Raw genomic sequence first — 20,223 nt, 5'->3', positions numbered from 1 at the left:
GAATTGGCACAATGTTTAAACAACATAATGAAAGGCAGGAAAAGACAGAACACCTGGCTTAAGTAAAAAAACAACACTTACACCCAAGAAACAACACCCCACAGTCAATGATCTTAGGCCAATTGCATTAACTAATGTGTCATATAAAATTTTCATGGGGACCCTGAAAACCAAAATAGAAAAGCATATATATAGGGAAAACGCATGAACTGCAATTAAGCTTTATTACACAAAGAAGAGGAATTGATAACTTGTATATCTTAGAATACTGCATACAAGAAACGTACAGAAGAAGAGACCCATCATTTGTGGTATCAATACTTTCAAAAAGCATTTGATTTAATTAACAGAAAAAAGCTTAAAGAGGTCACGATGAAATATAGGCTACATGTAGATGTAATAAATGCAGTGGCAAAGATATATACAAACGACACAAGTCTATGCCTCAACAATGTAGAAAAAGAGCTAAATATAACAAATGGAATAAGGCAGGGGTGCAATGACTCAACCATATTCTTTCTGCTAATAACTTACTTGACAATCGAAAAATTACAAAGTACAACGAAAGGTTTCAGAAATGAAGATATAAGGATAGTGGCACTATTATATGCAGACAATGGATTAATCCTAGGACACACCCTTGAAGAAATAACAAGAGCAATACAAACCTTTATGGAAACAGAAAGCAAATGTGGCCCAAATATAAACAAAGACAAAAGCAGTATATTGATATTCAACGGCTGGTACAGTATTAAAAATGTAGAAAATATGCAGCACATGGAAGAAAAAAAACGGTTAAGCAGATAAGACGCCCGGGTGTAATGAGCAGCAACATGAACGACAAAAGCTTCAGAGGACAGATAAAGAGGGGCCCAAATTAAAGCAAAATCAGATGACAAATATGGCTAATGCAATCATCAGTAAAAGCTGTAGCAGGGTAAAAATAGGAAAACGGTATTGGGAACGATTAGCGATGCCATCTTTTACGTACGCCATGGAAGTCATGAAACTCGACGAGAAAACCATAAATGAACTACAAAAAGTAGACAACCAAGTATATAGAACAATTCTGAGAGCACCAAGTTACACAGCAAGTTGTGCTTTAAGATCCGAAATAGGGGCCTCTTCCTGCCACTCAACAGATGAGAAGAATAAGCTATTCTATCTGAAACACACGCTTGAGAGTGGTGGAAATAGGCTTCTATATGAGACAACCATGGATCAATATGAAAATAAGAAAACCCCTTGGATTCTGCAAATAAAAGAGTATGTGAAAGAATTAAACAAACTTAAGTAAAATTGAATCGTTTAAAGGAAAGCAGTTAAAAGAAATGATAAATAATTGGAACAAAAAGCATGGCAGAGAGAAATGAATGACATGACAACCTTCAGAACCTACAGAAAATACAAAGAAAACATAAGAGAGGAAATCCGGTATGATAACACTGAAAAAACAATGTTGATCAGTAGGGCTAGCCTAGGCACACTAGACCTAAATGATAGGAACAGTCTAAAAACAGAAGATACAAAATGTTTGTGCTGTGAAGACAAAAATGAAAACTTCGAACATTTCTTCTTCTACTGCCCAGCATATAGTGAGATTAGAAATAGATGTAGATTTGTGCAGCAGCCATATCAGGAAAATAAAGAGGAATTGATGGCTAATATATTTTTATTTACAGATCTGCTGAAGGGGGAAATTGAAAAAAGAAAAAATTTATGGCATTACAGAGACAAAAAACTTAAAGAAAAAAAAACAAGAGGCATAAAACGAGCACGGGAGCTGTTTCAAAGGCAAATCCCGCCTACGTACTACTACTACAACCCATCTCATATGACAAATCATTAAGTTAAGCATATTCATTTCTATAGGCACTTACATAAATTCAAATTCAATTAGTGCTTTTCATTGGCAGACACTCTGCTGTACATTTGTCAAAACTGATCGACTTACCTCTGCTACTCAGAATCAACAAACTGACAAATGAGTCATGCACGTTCTCCTTAACATTAACTATACCAGGGCCTAGGAACGAACACTTCCGACCCATCAGAAGAAGGAGACAAAACTCATACACAGGTATTCTATTTATGGGGTTAGGTTCCAAAACCTAATGGTTTGTTGAAAAAAATCGTTAACTCGAATATGCCTGAACTACACTAGGGTAATCTAAAGTACCATCTATACATATATGGTAGCCTAGCCTACACTACACACAGTATACTTTATAATATATGGTATAGTAATTATTAGTGTCAGCACTGCAGGTTCAATGCAGACTGACATGATAAGTCGATAAAGAGAAACTGAATAACAAACAAGGCCTAGCCTGCACTTTTGTATATCATATACTTCTGTAGCCTCTTAGCCTACATTATATTGTTTTTTTCACAACACTGTATTAATACAAATACCAAAATAATCTAATGATCTTTTCATGGATCTTTAAAAAGTTATGCTTTACTACACGTATCCTTTTTCTATATTGCTTTGCATTATCATCAAATATCAAATGGGAATCGATTAGGGTCTTTATTTCACGCATTTAATCTTTGCTTCTAGTTATTTAAATGAACTTAGATACTTTATTTATAAGGACATATATATTTTCTTAAGTTATATGAAGTGTTTTTAAGTCGAAATATCTTTCCTAGAAATTAATGCATTTTTCGTTAATAGATGTAGTTTTTTAAAAATCGATTCCGTCGCTTTTTTCTTGATTTTTCCAATTATTTTTATGCTGAAAACAGCAGAGTTTCATGCCAGTTTTGATTAAATACTTTCCAATTTTATTGTTGTCGAAGCTTCATCCGTTACAATAAATTTATAGTCATTAGCAGTTTGAACATTCTTTTCTCAGCTTCAACTTAACTTGCAGCTTAAATTTTACTGAAGCAGTATATTTCCTTGCCGATCTTTTCTCCCAAAGCAGATAAGATAGGTAAAAACATGTAGTGTAAAACATCAGTATTTAACATCATTTTTAACATAACTAACGATAATTGTTTTAACCGCATGCGATGGTTGGAAATACAAGCAAAACAGTTGTTATCCCGATTCGGTTATTAGCAAAACAAGAGAGTCTCTGTTTGGTTGTTTATGGCTGTACGATTTTCGCAAGAGTATAAGGTTACTAACAATACTTTATCATTCTCTTTACTTTTTTTAACTAGAAGATGGAATAAAGAGATGGAGAAAAGAAGTTGGTCTATTGTGTTGGTCTCTCTTGCTGCCTGATTCCCACGGGGCAACTTTATAGTGTACGCTGTTGCTCTGTACCACTTCGAAATTTTAAAACATTTCTAAATATTGTCGCATCGCACATTGTTAACTCCATCGTAAACTCAAATTATCGTCACCATGCACTACCTGTACAGGTAGTCGTGCGACTTACGACCTATGCTGCGATTTCTACGATAACCGACTTTTACGATTTGCTACGACAATATAATATATATATATTTAATTTTATATTTTGCTAAAATACGTCGACAGCGATATTTTTTCCACACGCAGTATCTTTCCGAGATGCTAAGCTTCGCAGTTTCATATCGAAAATGGTAAAAGATTCATTTTTTGTAATGTATTTGCATTTATTTTTTTGCAAATAACGTCAAAGGTAATAACAAATTACCGTATTTGATGGCTTATAATACGCATGTCTGCATAGACGGACCCAATTCCTACCAGCAGGACACTGAGGGAAAAAATAAGGTTTCTAGCCTATGCTCATATGATTTTGTAAGTAAAACTGTAGTATTAGGTTATCATATGCATATTGTTTCTACCAACAGAATCATAACAAAACATTAATAAGTTATTTACCATATTTATATTTATCAAAATATGTATTATACAATCAGCCATTTACTACGATCGAATGTTTCGTCTGCTGCTGAAAGCTACTCACAGGTTTACCAATAGATCAACACATTCATTTGTAAACATTGTTTCTTACCGCCAGAATCAACAAAAACATTAATAAAGATGTTACCTACGGTAATATATGTTATATATATCCATTATATATTATAAAGTATGCAATCAAGGGTAAAATTCAATAAATAAAAATGTTTCCTATGTAACAGCTCGAGTCTCATGAGCAACTGAACAAAGCCATGTTATTATTCTTAAAAGAGAATGCTAGCACGAGTTACGAAGTATCAACTCAACGAAGCCTTGTTATTATGCCTAAAGAGAATGGTAGCAGGAACTGTCAACCACCAATTGATCAAGCCATGTTGTTATGCGTAAAGAGAATGTTAGCAGGGTATAACTACCAACTGAACAAGCCTTGTTATTCCGTAAAGCTCTCGAGATAATCACCAATAGGTGGCAACTGCGTACTGTTTATATCTATAAATGTGGAATCACGATCCGCTGTGAGACAACGATAATGATATCAACATTTTAATGAAAATATCGATAATAACAACGTGAGATATTGATTATAATACTAGCAGTAATTGCGGTGATGGTAAGTGTGATAATGATAAATAATTATAATAAACTTTGTTTTAATAGGTTATTAGGATAACACCGAATTTTACACTAGGCTACAACATCTACGTGACGTTTCATGTATAATTTCGCCCAAATTTTAAATTTTGAGCCCACATTATACATAGGATGATGGGGGGATTTTTAGGCTATTTTTTTTTTTAAAGTGTGTCTTATAATCCGTCAATACGGTATGTATTTAATTCAAACCTATAAATAAACAAAAGTAAATTCGTCATACGTGTAGCCGATTGGCAATGCAAATGATGGATAAGAAAATGTAAACAGACCAGACAGATGGTTTGAATGCCTACAATAAAAATGTTAAATACAGTAATAAAAGCAGTATTAATCAAGGAGTTCAAGCATGATAAGATTTCATATGCTAAACGTAAAATAGGTACTATACATGCATTTTTTTGGATAATATAAAATGTATATGGTCATACTTAGGATATATGATGGATAATACGGTAGGTACAGAATACATGTACATATGTGGTTGGTCGACTTGACGAGATCGACTTCCGACTGCTCTGTCAGAACCTAATGCCGTCGGAAGTCGGCTACCTGTATTTTTACAAACGCACAAAAAATTGCAATGAACACTGACCTATTTTAACTTTTGACACAATGAGAGCAAGTGAGTCAGCTCATTGAATTAATGTACTATTCCAGCCTCTGGCCAACGTGACGCATAATCGTATGCTGCCTGATTGTACGTTGTTGCCGCCCAGATCGCCACAAAATTTAAAAATATGTATTTTCTCAAAATATTGTCGTATCAATATTATGTGCTAACCCCCATAAATAGCGAATTATCGTAAGTCGAATTATCGTAACTCGAGCACTACCTGTATATCAATTTTCATAGTCACGTTCAGGCCCACTATGTATGAATCCAAGGTGAATTTGAAATACAGGCAGTCCCTGGTTTACGATGGGTCCAGCTTACGACATTCCGAGGTTACGAACACTTTTCACATATATTCATCAGAAATTATTTCCCCGGTTTACGACGCATGCTCCAGGGTTACGACACGTCATACGCCGATCCGACGGAGGAAATATGGCTCCAAAATGGCAGAATGAAAAAAATTTGGAGGTTTTTTTGATGAAAAATTCAATTAAAATGCAGTTTACATCATTTCCAATACATCCAGAGCATTAAAAGTAAGGTTTTCTTAGGATTTTTCACGATTTTCGACAAATTTTCAATTTACGATTTTCGGCTTACGACGCTGCGTAAGAACGGAACCCCCGTCGTAAACCGGGGACTGCCTTATCATGAGACTTTTTATTTCAACTAACCTCTTTTTGGGGAAGCATTTTGTCTTAACCTCTTCCCCTTGAGTAGTTGAGCTGGAATGAGACAAGGAACAATGTAAGAGAGGGCATGACCTGTCCTTGGCTGACTCCTCTCGCTTGTCTACACCATTTTTTCATTCATACAAGTCTTGCAGAATCCACCTGACCATTGGAGGGCTTTCTCACATTCAGCCACAAAGAGGAATGTGAATTATTCAACATATTATGGGGGGGAACTGTTGTCACTGGGGTTCTCCATCTCTTAAATATATCTATATCCTTAGTTAAAGTAGCTTGAGTCCCAGGGGAGTCATGAGGAGGAGGCTGACTGGTAGAAGCAGAAGGAACAGGATCAGGGAGGGTTAGCTGGTATGGGATCCTCAGTTAACCTATCCTCATCTAGGCTAACATTCTACATTTTCCCTCCCTGTCTTGACTCGATTTCTTCTTATGTTTAACCAAACCATTAATTTTTGCCATAACCCAACCCTCACTCCTTACATCTGTTTTCTAAATCACAAGTCTGGCCTATACAAACCTCAAAATTGGAATGGCTATCATACTTTAACTTAGACAAAATCTATTTGAGCAATCCTTTGCTCCTCATATCCTAAATGAACTCTCAGATGATGATTTTGTCACAAGCAACACAATCACAAATCATCGGTGTGAAATTCCTTCGAACAGACCCACTCTGAGAAGAGAACCTCTCACAATGGCTGCAAAGTAATGGATAACTGGAAAGATGGAAACTCATTTGAGCCACCTGCAAGTAAGAGGGTAGAAAATGGACAACCTACCAACATAACCAGGTATACCTGTGAATTTCTTTCTTTACCATGCCAGTAAAGTTATAGCTACAGGAAAGTTTGGTAGTTTTTATAGAAATAAGTTATTTGTAAGACAGTAGTTTGTAAATACACAAAGCTGTTTTGGAAAATCTCTGATACTATGAAATCAATATTTTTACAAGAACAGTAACTTATTGTCGCTTTTAAACTAGCAGGATTTATTTCGTCTTTAATCAGACTCATGATCAAGTATGAACAATTTCAACTTACACCCGCTTTCTCTCTGCCATGGCTTGACCCATCTGAATCCTTTTCCTCTCTCGTTCTCTAGCTTCCTTTTCTTCTTCTGCTTCCCTTTCTTTCCTGCGCTGCTTTATCTTTTCTGCCAATTCCATTTTCTGAGAAAGTATGTAACTCATGAACAAATTTCTTATTCTCTTCACAGTACTGTATAGTCAATGTCAATCTCAAAATGATCACATTTGTTCTTCAAAAAATAGTTTAAGTGGCTACATAACCTTCTGAACATTCTAACAAATATACTTATCAGCATGACAGTTGGCATAAAATATTTGAGAGATATAAATTCTCACTCATCTGAAGTAAAGGATAAAAACTTGCAGATAATACAGTATGAAAACACCACTAAAATTCTAAGCACAGCAGTAACTGTAATACTAAAATATTTTTGAAATTTATTAGTTCCAGCCACATCCTGACAAAGATGATAAACACACCAACTTCACTTCATAATGTGGTCAAAATTTAGACATCTTATCGATATGCTAGTCAGTGCCATTTTGGTAAGTTTTGCTAACTCTAAGTCCAGGTGTCTTTTAGGTTCCTTAGTGTTTGAAAAATGAACGAAGTTCTTTCCTTACCTACTCCTGTTTTCTGTAACAGATTAACATTTACCTTTACCTTTTAGCCTCTACCCCATTTACCAATTTGTAGTTATTTTGTGTATTTGTGTTAATTTTGTGTAAAACCCTAAGTAAGAGCTAGTCTTTGCTTACCACTTTTTTGTGTGTGCTTACTTCAGTAATGGTATATATCAGTAAATTTATATAGTATACCTTTTATTTCATATCAGTTGTGACTGGTAGCAGTATCCTACTATTAAGATACAAATCATAACTGTGCCGTTTGTATAACCTGAGTAATTTATTAATTTTTCAGCCAAATTAAATTTGTTGTGTTCAAATCCGCCACAAACCGAGTGCCTCTGGTTTTCCAGTATGGTATTTAATGTGCAGATCACTAGTATCATGGAAGTCCCCATAGCTGTCTCCACTTGTTGTGAGACGTTGAGCTCACCTTGTTTCATCTGCACTACCTACGACAGCTAGAGCCCCATGCAGGATTTGCCTGATGGCATGGACCAGGGTTAGAGGAAATGTTGCATGAAGACTGGTTCTTTCTGACACCTATAATGTTTCTGCTGTATTGATTTTTTTTTATACAGTTTCTTGAGTTTATTACATAAGAGAGAGAGAGAGAGAGAGATGAATTTTGTACAATCATTAGTTTTAGTCTGTGTGTCATTCTTATGTACTGTACATGTAGCAGTGAAAATGTTCACTAAACACTACGCTGCTATCTTTATAAAAAAAAAAACTCATTAACACACCACCAAGTGAAATTCATTACCGATATATAAACAAATAAAAATGATCATGGAGTATGAGAATATTACAGATGGGAAGCATAGAAAACCAAATTTTTGTGGTAAAATGACTCTGAGCCGTGTCAGTGGGAGTGAATGGACTTCTTTTTCTATGGAGGTAAGCTTGAGCACACAATATGGCTATGTATACTAAAGTGTTTGTGACGAAACATGCTGTTCATATCCATAATCAGATTTAGTGCACTTATTGCATTACTGTACAGGCAGTCCCCGGTTTACGACAGGTCCGGCTTACAACATTCCGAGGTTACGACGCTTTTCAAATATATTCATCAGAAATTATTTTCAGTTTATTTAAGCATGTTCTGGGGTTACTGACGTGTTGTACGTACGATCCGACGGAAGAATAAGTGGCCCAAAACGGCAGAATAATCATAAAATGAAAACTCAATAAAAATGTAGCTTACAAAAGCGCAGAATAATCATAATTTGGAGGTTTTTTGATGAAAAACTCATCGGGGGACTTCGCCTGTACAATAAAATGCAGTTTACATCGTTTATATGAAAATGCACCCAAAGCATTAAAAGTAAGGTTTTCTTATGATTTCTTACGATTTTTCGGTTTACGATGATTTCCGGTTTACGACGCGGTGTAAAAACGGAACCCCTGTCATAAACCGGGGACTGCCTGTACATGCATCACTAAAAATCCCTGCAATGCAGTGACTCTTATCTTATTATTTGTATTATAAGGAAATGCAATAACATGCATGCATAAAGCCACTTCTTCCATACATACCTTTTGTAGCTTTTCTTCCTCAGTCAAGGCCTTCTTCTCTTCAGTGGACTCAGAAAAGTTTTCATGCCCTGATTTTACAGCATGATACTCAACCTCTGCAGAAGTTTGAAAGAGTTTTCCGCAACTGCAAAGCAGTGGTTAAACAAACATGAGATATGGGTGATCAAATGTAGCATGCTAACATGGTCTTGAATGTAACACATAAACAAATACATCCAGTGTATTTTATTACTATTATTATTATTATTATTATTATTATTATTATTCAGCAGTTTAACCAAACCACTAAGTACTTTATTAAGTTTTCACTGAGCTGACTCAAAGGGTTTGTCTTTTTTTAATATAAATTTTCATAGTAAAATTTATCATTTGGATACTTACCTACTGCTAAAGTTAGCTTACATCTCCGCGCCAACAGGCGAGTCAGCATTCAAACAAAAGATCGAATGGCTGCCTGGATGACTGTCTAGTTCACCTGTTCTCCGCCAGGTGTTTCAAATGTTTAAGCTCTTGTCAGAATTCTCCTTGACGGCCCACTAAGTTGTGGGGAGGCTGGGTTGGGTCTCCTTTAACAGTAGGCAAGTATCCAAATAATAAATTTCATTATGAAAATTTATATTGTTTGGGATGAATCTTACCTACTGTTAAAGTTAGCTGATTCCCACTTTGAGAATAGGATGGTGGGTAGTGCAGCAAGACCAAATCCGCTCAGCCAGTCGAGCTAAAGGGCTTCTTGCATGAAACCCAAAACATTCATACCTGACCTGGAATCCTTTGTGGATCTTACTGCCGCTTGGATTCCTTTCAGGGGGCAAGACTCTCGTACATGTGCAGCAAAGAACAGCCTTGCAGAGAAAACCGCTTCAATTCAGCTACAATGAAATAGAGGGGGCGTGAGGGGACCCCTGTGCCTGGGTTCAAAAGCCCTATAAAACAAGTCCCTAAAAATAAATACCTTTACAATATAAAGGTACGCTCCTATAAAATATATGGTTGAATGCTTAAAGCCCCTCTAAAAATGCCTATAACTGCCTATTTTGACAGGTCAAAATACCAAAACAACCCTCTAAAAATGCTTATACCTGAATATTTGATTAGTTTTATCACAAAAAATGCATTTCGTCACAAAAATGATATGAAACTACTGTAATTTGTGAATATTTCTCTGCGAGAGATGCTGCAGACAGGAATTTTTCTGCCAAAATGTACATGTATACAGAGAATGTACATGCAATCCGAACAGCAAATAGAGGGGGTCCACTGTATGTATCTATCTTCAGGCTCCCCAATATACTAAAACCCAGGATTTAAAACAAAGAGCCTGAGAGATTGCTCTTTCCTTGGTTCAGGAAAATACTTTACCCACTCCTACTAGCAGACTAAGGGCTATTCATCAAATGTCCATATGTCAAATAAGTGTGACAAATTACAACACGTAAAAATTACTAGTGTGTATTGTTGCCCCTACTTTTAGCAGTGAAGGCACCTTTAATGGGATGGTATTATTTAAAGCAATTACTGAAGTAAAAAATTTAGGACTTAGTACTCCATTTTCCTTCTCTTGAAAACATTACGCCATAAATTTACTATAACTTAGGTGTATACATTTCATTTTTTCTATCTCTAATTTCTCCAATTTTTGTAATATTTCGCTTTCTGGTAGCAAATTACTTCTACCAAAAAAAAGTACCACTACCTAATTTCTTGCAAGACAATTAACAATTTCTCTATGTATTTCAAATGTATCGGAGTCCTCCAAATTCCTATCTTCCAGGGAAGAAGTTGAAAACGTCTTTAAAGCTGGCTCATAAAGACATGGCTGCACACAGTCTGTTATAATTTCTGCTTTTCTTTCAGAGAACATTTTCTCCTTGATCCTGACCATAAGGGGACATCTGCTACCAGTGATTTAACAGTTCAGTAACCATTTAATTCTCCTGGGATTACTGACTGTAATTCGTTAATTAGAAGTATGTGGGTAATGTATCTTACATTTTAAACTTAGGAAAATATTATAAATTGTTTGAAAAGACATTTTATCATACCTAAATGATTAAATTTAAGGAACTCATGATTAAAAAGTGAACTATTCCCAATTGTCTACTACTAAGAAATCATAAATTAGGTGGTTTGGAGTAGGTTTTGACTAATTGGTTGTTGGGACTGAGACTATTACAAGAACACATTGATCCCCACTCTGTTTATGATGGTGGGGAAAGTGTAAAAAATGGCAGAAACTTAGCTCCAAAATCAACCCATCCCTGAAAACCACAGACTGGACCCTCAGATGATTCACCATCAGTTTTTATTTCGAGTTTAAATGTTACCATTGTAGTTGATTATTTTGACCAACACTTAATCACAACTTTACTAAACATGATCTCAATAACCTTCATTAATCAAGACATTGAATTCTGCTGGATTGGGTTGGAGAGCAACATTAAGAGATGTAAATTAAATTATGAAAGTACGGCACAAATCAAAGGTGCAACTGGGGGATGACCCCACCACTGAACTAAGAAGTAGTAAGTAGAGAGGTTACAATAAGCTGGGCGAGAGCTAATACATATAGAATGAGAGGGAATAACAATGAGAAAAAGAAAAAGAATAGCACTGATTTTTTGTTGAGCCAAAAGCAAGGATTCAAGGCCAGAAGAGACTGCCCACGAAGAGCTGTCCAGCAGACATAAGATCCCTGCTATTGACCCTTAAACCCTCTTCTGAACAGCAAGGGAGCCAGTACTTGGGAAGGCCAAGAATATCTGAAGTTGTAAACAGTGGTGCAAAATCTTTTCCATCAGCCAGTAATGTCATATCTTTTCCACCAACCAGCAAATGTCATATGAAGTGACTACTGATGAAGCACTTCAAATATACACAGCAAAATACTGAGTAAAGATTAATAATAATAAATGAAACCAAAAACACGACAGTTGGAAGTCAAATTTTTTTCTTCCACCTTTAAACTACCATTTTGCTTGTTATAGGCAGCAATTTAATTCTCAATTTAATGGTGATCATTAAATAAAAGTACAGTACTGTAATAGGTTGTTAACTTGCATGACAGCTCAAACAGAAGACATTTACAAAACTAGAGGAATAGTGACAGAGTTTTCTGCACCAGTACATAAAAATAAAATATGCATAGTCTTACTCATCACATTTTATTGATCTGGCTGCTTCTTCTTCATCACCTTCATTGGTTTCACCACTTCCTGCCTCACCAGTCTCCATCTTACCATCTGAAGCCGACTCTGTGTCTAAATAAACAGTAAACTTTATATATAACGGTAAGATGTTTGATAAAATAAAAGTTTCCTTTAATAAATTAAATATACAGTACGTATATACTTCTCATCCTATGACTTTCTAACCAAAGGAACAAAGTTAAAAAGAGGTGATGTTTCCACCTATCTTTCTGTATGTGTGATTGTTGTTAGTAGAACATCATTACAATTAGTAAAGAAAATTCGGTGAATCATGGTACTTGTATGTACATTCATTACATGACCTTTTCAAGACAAGGGATCAGTAACAAACTTACATAATCAATTGAGGAAACCAAATCAATCTGAACTATGTTTTCCCTGGGGGTCACCTAATGCAATTATCTACCAAGTTTCATCTAAATTTGTTTAGTCATCTTTGGTATGTCCTCCTGACACACATACAAAGTTACCTGGATACCTTTGGAGCACCTTAACAGAACTGGACCAAAATTAACAGATATATTAAGTGGCCTTCTCAAGATGCCTAACTTTTTAGAAAATCTGGCTCACTTGATGACTCAGTACTATGGATACCCTCTCAACTCTTATATGATTACTGTATATATTATACATCTCGGAATACAACTGATCAGAGCAATACAAACATAATTACATATAATGCCTCTGGGAACACTTCCCCTGTTTTCCAGGTGGCCAAGTGTCCATCATCTTATTTATATTATTTTCAATTTTTCCCTAACACTTTCTTACAGCAATCACAAAGACTTTGTCTCAAGAAAACTAATCATTACATGGATAATTAAAAATTCATAATCCTGTCAATGCCATACACTTAAATCCTTACCTGATTTTGATGGAGGTGGTGGATCATTAATGCTGGGATCATCAGCGTGAGCTAAGAGCCATTCCATAGCTTGTTCAATTTTGTCCCCTCCCACAACTGATAGGGCCTTTTTTCTGAAAATAAAAGTGGGACTTAACAAGCAATCATAAAAATGGAAAATATAGTACTCAGACTCCAATGAACAGTCTGTTTACAAAGAGAAATGATTACCTGAAAATACTCTAACCAGTTTATTTACTCATCGAAATAGAGCTGGTAATATCTCCACTCAGAAAATTGCAAAGTTCAGTAAAATTCTGCACATTATAGTTACTATGCGTTAACTAATAACCTTCAATCAAAAGATTTGCTAGGCCCAATAGGAACTACAGTCCCCAGGGAGCATAAAGGCTACAGACAGACATCCAGTATAAGAAAATCTATGGGTTTATGGACCCTCCATACCATCAATTATATATTGCCTTCCAAATAAATTATGCAATCCAAGTGTACATATCAGGAGTAAAATTGCAATGCTTCACAGTTAATTTTATTAAAATTATGTAAAATCATGTGTAATTAATTCTCAACCTAATACCTAACTGTGAATGTAAATGAAATTAAAATAAATTTATATACACCCTCACAAACAGAGAGATTCCCCTTTATGGAGATTAGACTCATCTTGTGCACTTTCTGACTGAATACCAATCTGGTTTAGGATGTCTCTTTCATACAAATAACAAAAGACTGGTAAGCATTGTTTCAATTTTCTCTGGGCAATACAGTACTAGGAATCACAACCAATCTTACGATATGGCTTTGTAGTAAAATGCCCATATTCGCGGGGGATGTGTACCAGACTCCGCCGCGAACAGTTAAAATCCACGAATACTTAAGACACACCCCTAAAAACACCTATAATTGCCTATCTTGAAAGTTCAAACACCAAATGTATAACTAAAAATATCATCCTACATCAAATATACCTTAAACTATTATCCTATTACTGTATTAATCGTTGAAATTATATTATTAACATCATTCAAAGTAATTTTAAAGATTTTACACTTAAAAATATACGTACATACTGTATGGCTTACAGCTACATGTGAAAATAATCCAGTCCCCCTACGTATTCAGGCATGCACATCTGCATAGTTACTACTCAAGCCATCCCGTTTTCTTTTACAAGGGAAACATTGGTAATTCACGAGAGAGAGAGAGAGAGAGAGAGAGAGAGAGAGAGAGAGAGAGAGAGAGAGAGAGAGAGAGAGAGAGAGAGAGAGAGAACAAAAATACATATGCACATTAAAAAAATTTAACACTATATACATACTGTATTAAGATTACGTAAATCATACGGGTACTCACCAGTGATGGATACTGATTAAAGATGATGATAGTGAATTAGCTGTGCAGTCCGATGAATGACGATGAAGATACGACTGCGCAGCAAAGCAGAGGAGTTACATCTCCTCTGGGGGCGCCTCTTCACCTTCAGGAGGCGCTTCGTCAGGGGTTTCGAAACGCACTTCTTCAGGTGCTTGGGGAGGCACTACTTCAGGCATTTGGGGAGGCACTTCTTCAGGGGTTTAGGGAGGCTTGGGGGGGAGGGGGTCCTTCTTCGTATGTTTAATGAACATAGTGATAGGCAGCCGCTGTCACTGCTTCTTCAAGCTGATGAGGGCTTGATCATGAGGCTCCTATGCCGAATCAAGGATATCTGAAAACTTTAAGGAGCGTTCCATATAAGGATCCCAAGTTGAAACCATCTGCGCCTCCTTAACTGCCCTCTTAATTTGGGACAGACGTTCCAAAGTCAGGCCCTCATCCTCTTCCTCCTCCCCTGAACCTGGCGTGTCTTCTTCCTCGCTGGCAGACTTCGTCAGCTCTTCCAAATCCTGGTCTGTCAGGGGGTCAGAGTGGGCATCATTGAGGGTGCCAACTTCATCCTTGGTGATGTCCTCGAAGCTTTCTCCACCTAGAATCTTCACCAACTGGACTGCCTTACCAATGGCCGAATATTGAATTTCTTCAGGAGAGAAGCACTTATAATCGTGAACACTCTGCGGCCACAACTTGTTCCAGCACGCATTCAGGATCTCCTTCATTTCCTTCAGTGATTGGTCGATGACAGACAGACATGTGGCAATCGTGAATTTACGTCAATAATCCTTCAGCGTACATTTACTGCCAGCGTCCATTGCATTCACAAGGTGCTGGAGAGAATTCTGGGTGTCGAGTGCCTTGACGGCACGGATCATGCCCTGGTCCATAAGCTGGAGGAGAGAGGTGGTGTTGGGAGGAAGGAACTCCAGCTGGACTCCCTGGTAATAAAGATCCAGAGGGTGGCCACCAGCATTATCCATAATTAGCAACATCTTGAACTCCATGCCCAAGTCACTCAGGTATTGCCTAACTTAAGGGATGAAGCTTTGATGGAACATTGACCCATAAGGACTTTGGTGATCCAGGCCTTGGGGTTATGCATCCAGAACACAAGCAGCAATGCCTTGTTCTTATCCTTGAGGGCCCTGGGGTTTGCAGCCTTGTAAAGAAAGCCTGGTTTCAACATGAAGCTAGCCACATTCCCACACATAGAGCCTTAAATCCGGAGGCTTTGGCTTCGTCCTTCATGAGGTATGTCCGGGACAGCATCTTTATCCAGAACAGGCCAGTCTTGTCCAAAGTGAACATTTGTTCTGGATGGTAGCCCTTCTCCTTAATGAGTTTCTTGAAGATCTCCCGATATTTCTTGGCGGCTTCCATATCTGCGGATGCTGCTTCCCCACACACAGAAACAGACTTTAGGTAGAACATCTTCTGGAACCGGTGGAACCACCCCTTGCTGGCCTAGAAACCTTGAGGAGCTGATGATGGTCCTGCTCAGGGCTCTTCCTCATCCTACTCTTCTTCTTCTTCTGGAGCGGGTTCATCGAAGCCTAAGAATTCTAATTCCCCTTCGACACTGCCTTCCTGTGCCTGTCTGCCACTGCCTTCCCGTGCCTGTACATCGTCGCCTTCCGTAGCAGTCACGTACTACTGGTATAGTTCGCGCTTTTTCACGATGATGTTGGAGTTGAGGGGGATGTTCTTCTTACAGCAGTTTTTTATCCAAAACGCCAGTGCAAATTACATCTTAACGATTGTCTTATCCCTCGCTGTTGAAACTGTCTTAGCACTACCGAAGCAGCTCATACGTATCTCAGCCCTTTCTTCTTTATGTACCTAACCGTACTTTCATTAACACTAAAATGGCGGCCTACATCGGCGTAACTTTTCCCTTCCTTCAACATATCAAGAAGTTTTACCTTCTCATTGAGCTTCATGACTGCCTTCTTGCATTTAGGCTCTATCAGAAGCCTTAGAGGGAGCAGGGCATTTTTTAGGAGGCATTTTAGGGCACGATTAGCACTGATACACAACGATTAAGACCAACACAAAAAGATCCGAGATTACTTCTGATCAGAAGATGCTACATGCTATGCAGAGAACTGGCCGAGACGCGATGATCCAATCAACGCCAAGTGTACAGCCAATGAGCCAAGGAAAATGAATGGCCCTCCTGGATTGGCTGCTTTGCAGATGACAGCCAATAACATGTTGAGTATCATTGTGCCTGGGCATAGATATACTTAACTTAACAGCACCCCATGAAGTATTTTCTTTCTCGGCAGATCCTGGCTTGGGTAAAACACCTTTTAATAAAAGAAAATACATCTTATTGAAATTCTGCTGTGTTTACATTAATATAATACAGTACTGTAATATTTGAAAATTAGTAAATCTTTTTTTCATTACAAAAAATGTATTTACAGTACAGTACTGTAGTCACGAAAATGTATTTAGTACGTACACTCCACAGACATACGTAAACATACGTTCCCTGCCAGTCCTGTCGTCCTGCATATTTTATGCTTTATGTACTACTTATCATCTTAAAACACTTTATATACGTAATATTTAAAAATCATCCTACATCAAAACATATAATAAAATGTACAGTATGCGCAGGATATCAGTGTTATACGTATGCACATTAATACCATGTGTACATGCCTACGTACGTGTTTACTAATAATCGGCAAATGACCCAGCATCTCAGATTACTGCTATCTCTCGACTGTGCATGTTTTGTGTAGGGTACAGGCAGTCCTCGGTTATCGGTGGGGGTTCCGTTCTGGGGGTGTGATGATAACCGAAAATCACCACTAGCCGAAAATCTGCAATTTCCGGCGCTTTTTCGGCGATTTTCGGGTTTACTGGTGCTGAAAAGTGCCGATTTTCGGTTATCGGCACCTCTGTTAGGGTGCGATTGGGTGCACAATACCCATGTGGCCAATAAGCAGAAATCGGCGATTTTCGTCGCTAGACAAGCGCCATAAAACCGGATCGCCATTAACCGAGGACTGCCTGTACTACAGACTAAGCATATTTTTTGCAATCTACCCTAAGATGCTCCTAATGCCCTGCTCCTTCTAAGGCTTCTGGCAAAGAGCCTAAGCACCAGAGGAAGATCATGACACCCGAGGAAAGGGCAGACATTACTGTAATGTTACGTGACGGCAAAAGCCACGGAGAAATAGCAGCTTGTTTTGGCGTGACTTCAAGTGCAATCGCCTTCAACGAGGAGGAATATGAAGACGGCAGAAACCTTGCAATGGCCTTTATTGGAGAAGACCTTGCTGCCCTCTCTATCCCACCAAAGGACCGTGATTCTGAAGAATTTCATGGTCTGTGCAAATTTCTTAAGAAGGCCAGCCATACCACCATCATTGCCATGTTCAAATACCTTAACATGACGACGAAGAAGGTGAAGAAGCGCCCTCAGAGGAGGTGTAACTTCTCTACTTTGCTGTGCAGTCATATCTTCATCGTCATTCAACGAACTGCACAGCTAATTCATCATCATATATAATCAACATTCACCACCAGTCAGTACCTGTATGATTTAATCATATTATTATTATGTATTATTACTATTACAGGTAGTACCCAGTGTATAGTATAGTATTATGTGTTTTATTATTAATCTTATTACTATTATGTACTGTAGTATTATTATTACTGTAAATCATTATTTAATGTACAGTTAATATGAAAATACAGAATATCGCTCTACAGGAAAATGGAAAAATCCGCTATTATTTTTATAGATATGTACCACAGAAAAACCCACAAATGGGCAAGTTTTCCCGTAAATAATTTTTAGATAAGTTCCACAAAAAATCCTGCAAATTGCTGAGTCCGTGAATTGTGAGAATGCGAATCCGGGGGGTTTACTGAATATGTTACTGTGGTTGAGAAAGGATGGAAGTGCAAATGTTTCCAAAACTGTCTGATACCCGGGGCCTCGAAGACTCCGAAGAGGTAGGAGAACAGGTAAGAGAATGTACCACCCTTATGATACCTGCCGGAAGCCAAAGACCCTGCGGGTGTGTAAGGCCATGTTGATGACAGCCATACAGGTCTGAGAGAGCGAACATAATCACGCAAACATGCAAAGAAGCTATCCCCAGGTAAGCAGGCTCGCTCGCGCGAATGTGGGCGAGGGCTGACTCAAAGAGTAATCGTGCACACTCGGGCTTGAACGCAGGCTATCCTGAAGATGTGCTGTCTTCTTCGAGACCATGGACTCTGCAAACGAAGAAGATTGAATCAACGAAGCTTTAGGTTCGAAGACTTATGATCCAAGGAAGTAGCCATGGTCTCTTCCCAAGGTCATTGACACATCAGTGACACGATCTCTGAATAAGTTCTCTGAAGATTTGGGGTGTCCGTGTCCTGAGGAAAGAATCTTAAGAGCCTTTCCAGGTCACGGAACCCCTGGACTACTCTCGGCAAGAGAGAAACCTTGACAGAACCTCCAGGCCTTCTCTAGAGGGGCCGAGCACCATTCTCTGACCTGCCAGAGCCAAGTCTCCAAGATAGGAAAGCCATAAAAGATCGTCAACCTGCGGTGGCGATGACTGCACAGGTCTAAGGGAGCGAACCCACTCTTGCTAAGGTGGGCAGGGGCTGTCCAGAAGAGAGCAAACGGGTTCACGCAACGTGCACAGAAGCTATCCCCAAGTAAGCAAGCTCATCCCACAAACACAGGCGAGGACTGACCCAGGGAGAGTGATTGTGCAGTCTCAGGCGTGGACTCGGGTTATTCTCTTGCGTGCCCCAGTCTTCTTTGAGGCCATGGCCTCTGCATACAAAGAAGACTGTATGAGGAACTTGTTCAAGTTTCTCTAGGTGAGCACACTCTAACACTCCCTAGTCATGGAGGTATCGTGCATCAGTTGCTTCCGCTACTTGAAAATTCAAGGAATCTCAAGCCGAGTCAAGTACAGGACAGTTTCGGTTGCTCCCTCTACCTGAGTGTCCGAAGAAACACAAGCAGAAATATGAAGAGACCCACACACTTGATGCATCCGTGTTGCAGGGTCTCAGCGAGACCTGCAGCACAGACCCCGAGTCCGAAGTCGTGGGTGAGCACCAAGTAGAGACTGCACACAACTATGATGAAGTCGAAGATGATGATAAATGCCATGTTACCTAGCTGGGGGGCTTCACCCCCCTGGACCCCCCCTTTGAGGAAATATAAATTATATGTTATTAAAGTAACTTAACCTACCTAACCTAACCTAGCAGGCTGCATTACCTGGCCAAGGGGGCTGTGCCCCCCCTAGACCCCCTTTAAAGAAAACCTAAATTAATTAAAAAGGACAAAGTTAAAGAACAGAAACTGTTATTGTTGACGAACATGTTATGAACGGTTTCAACACAAACAGACGGTCATAACAGCTGGAAAGACGTAGGTCTAACCAGTGAAGGTCATGTATGAACCTGGACCACAGCCCCTCCACCACTAAGAGAAACTTCTCAATTCCTCCTGAAACACCCTTCTTTTTCCTCAAAGTTCCTGTAGGGTCCAGCCCCATTCTTCGAGGCCTGTCCTCAATTGTAACGTCGTATTGTAACACTTATAGGGTAAACTTCAGCTGGTGGGAATACGTTAATGTACAGGAGCAGTAATAATTATGAATAAGGAACTAGAAATAAAAGTAAGCAGACAGAAAAGCTGGTTATAAAAAAAGAAAACCGAAAGAAATATAAGTAACTCTGTGTATGAATCCCCCCAATGTTTCACCCA

At 38.3% G+C, this 20,223-nt stretch overlaps 1 protein-coding gene across 1 annotated transcript in view; it reads right to left on the bottom strand.

The window, feature by feature from the left end:
• Nucleotides 1-20,223, bottom strand: part of LOC136852165 (UBX domain-containing protein 1-like) — a 32,727-nt gene that overhangs the window by 8,982 nt on the left and 3,522 nt on the right. Inside the window, exons 2-6 of the mRNA XM_067126606.1 lie at nucleotides 13,101-13,213; nucleotides 12,181-12,286; nucleotides 9,027-9,150; nucleotides 6,871-6,998; nucleotides 5,813-5,863 (exon numbers count right to left, since the gene is read on the bottom strand). Coding sequence (XP_066982707.1) covers nucleotides 5,813-5,863; nucleotides 6,871-6,998; nucleotides 9,027-9,150; nucleotides 12,181-12,286; nucleotides 13,101-13,213 — 522 coding nt within the window. The remainder of the gene's footprint in view (nucleotides 1-5,812; nucleotides 5,864-6,870; nucleotides 6,999-9,026; nucleotides 9,151-12,180; nucleotides 12,287-13,100; nucleotides 13,214-20,223) is intronic.

The sequence above is a fragment of the Macrobrachium rosenbergii genome, chromosome 25, assembly GCF_040412425.1.
Source record: "Macrobrachium rosenbergii isolate ZJJX-2024 chromosome 25, ASM4041242v1, whole genome shotgun sequence".
Classification (NCBI taxonomy): Eukaryota; Metazoa; Arthropoda; class Malacostraca; order Decapoda; family Palaemonidae; genus Macrobrachium; species Macrobrachium rosenbergii.
The sequence above is the reverse complement of the archived record's forward strand: the minus strand, read 5'-3'. Positions and strand labels throughout refer to the sequence as shown.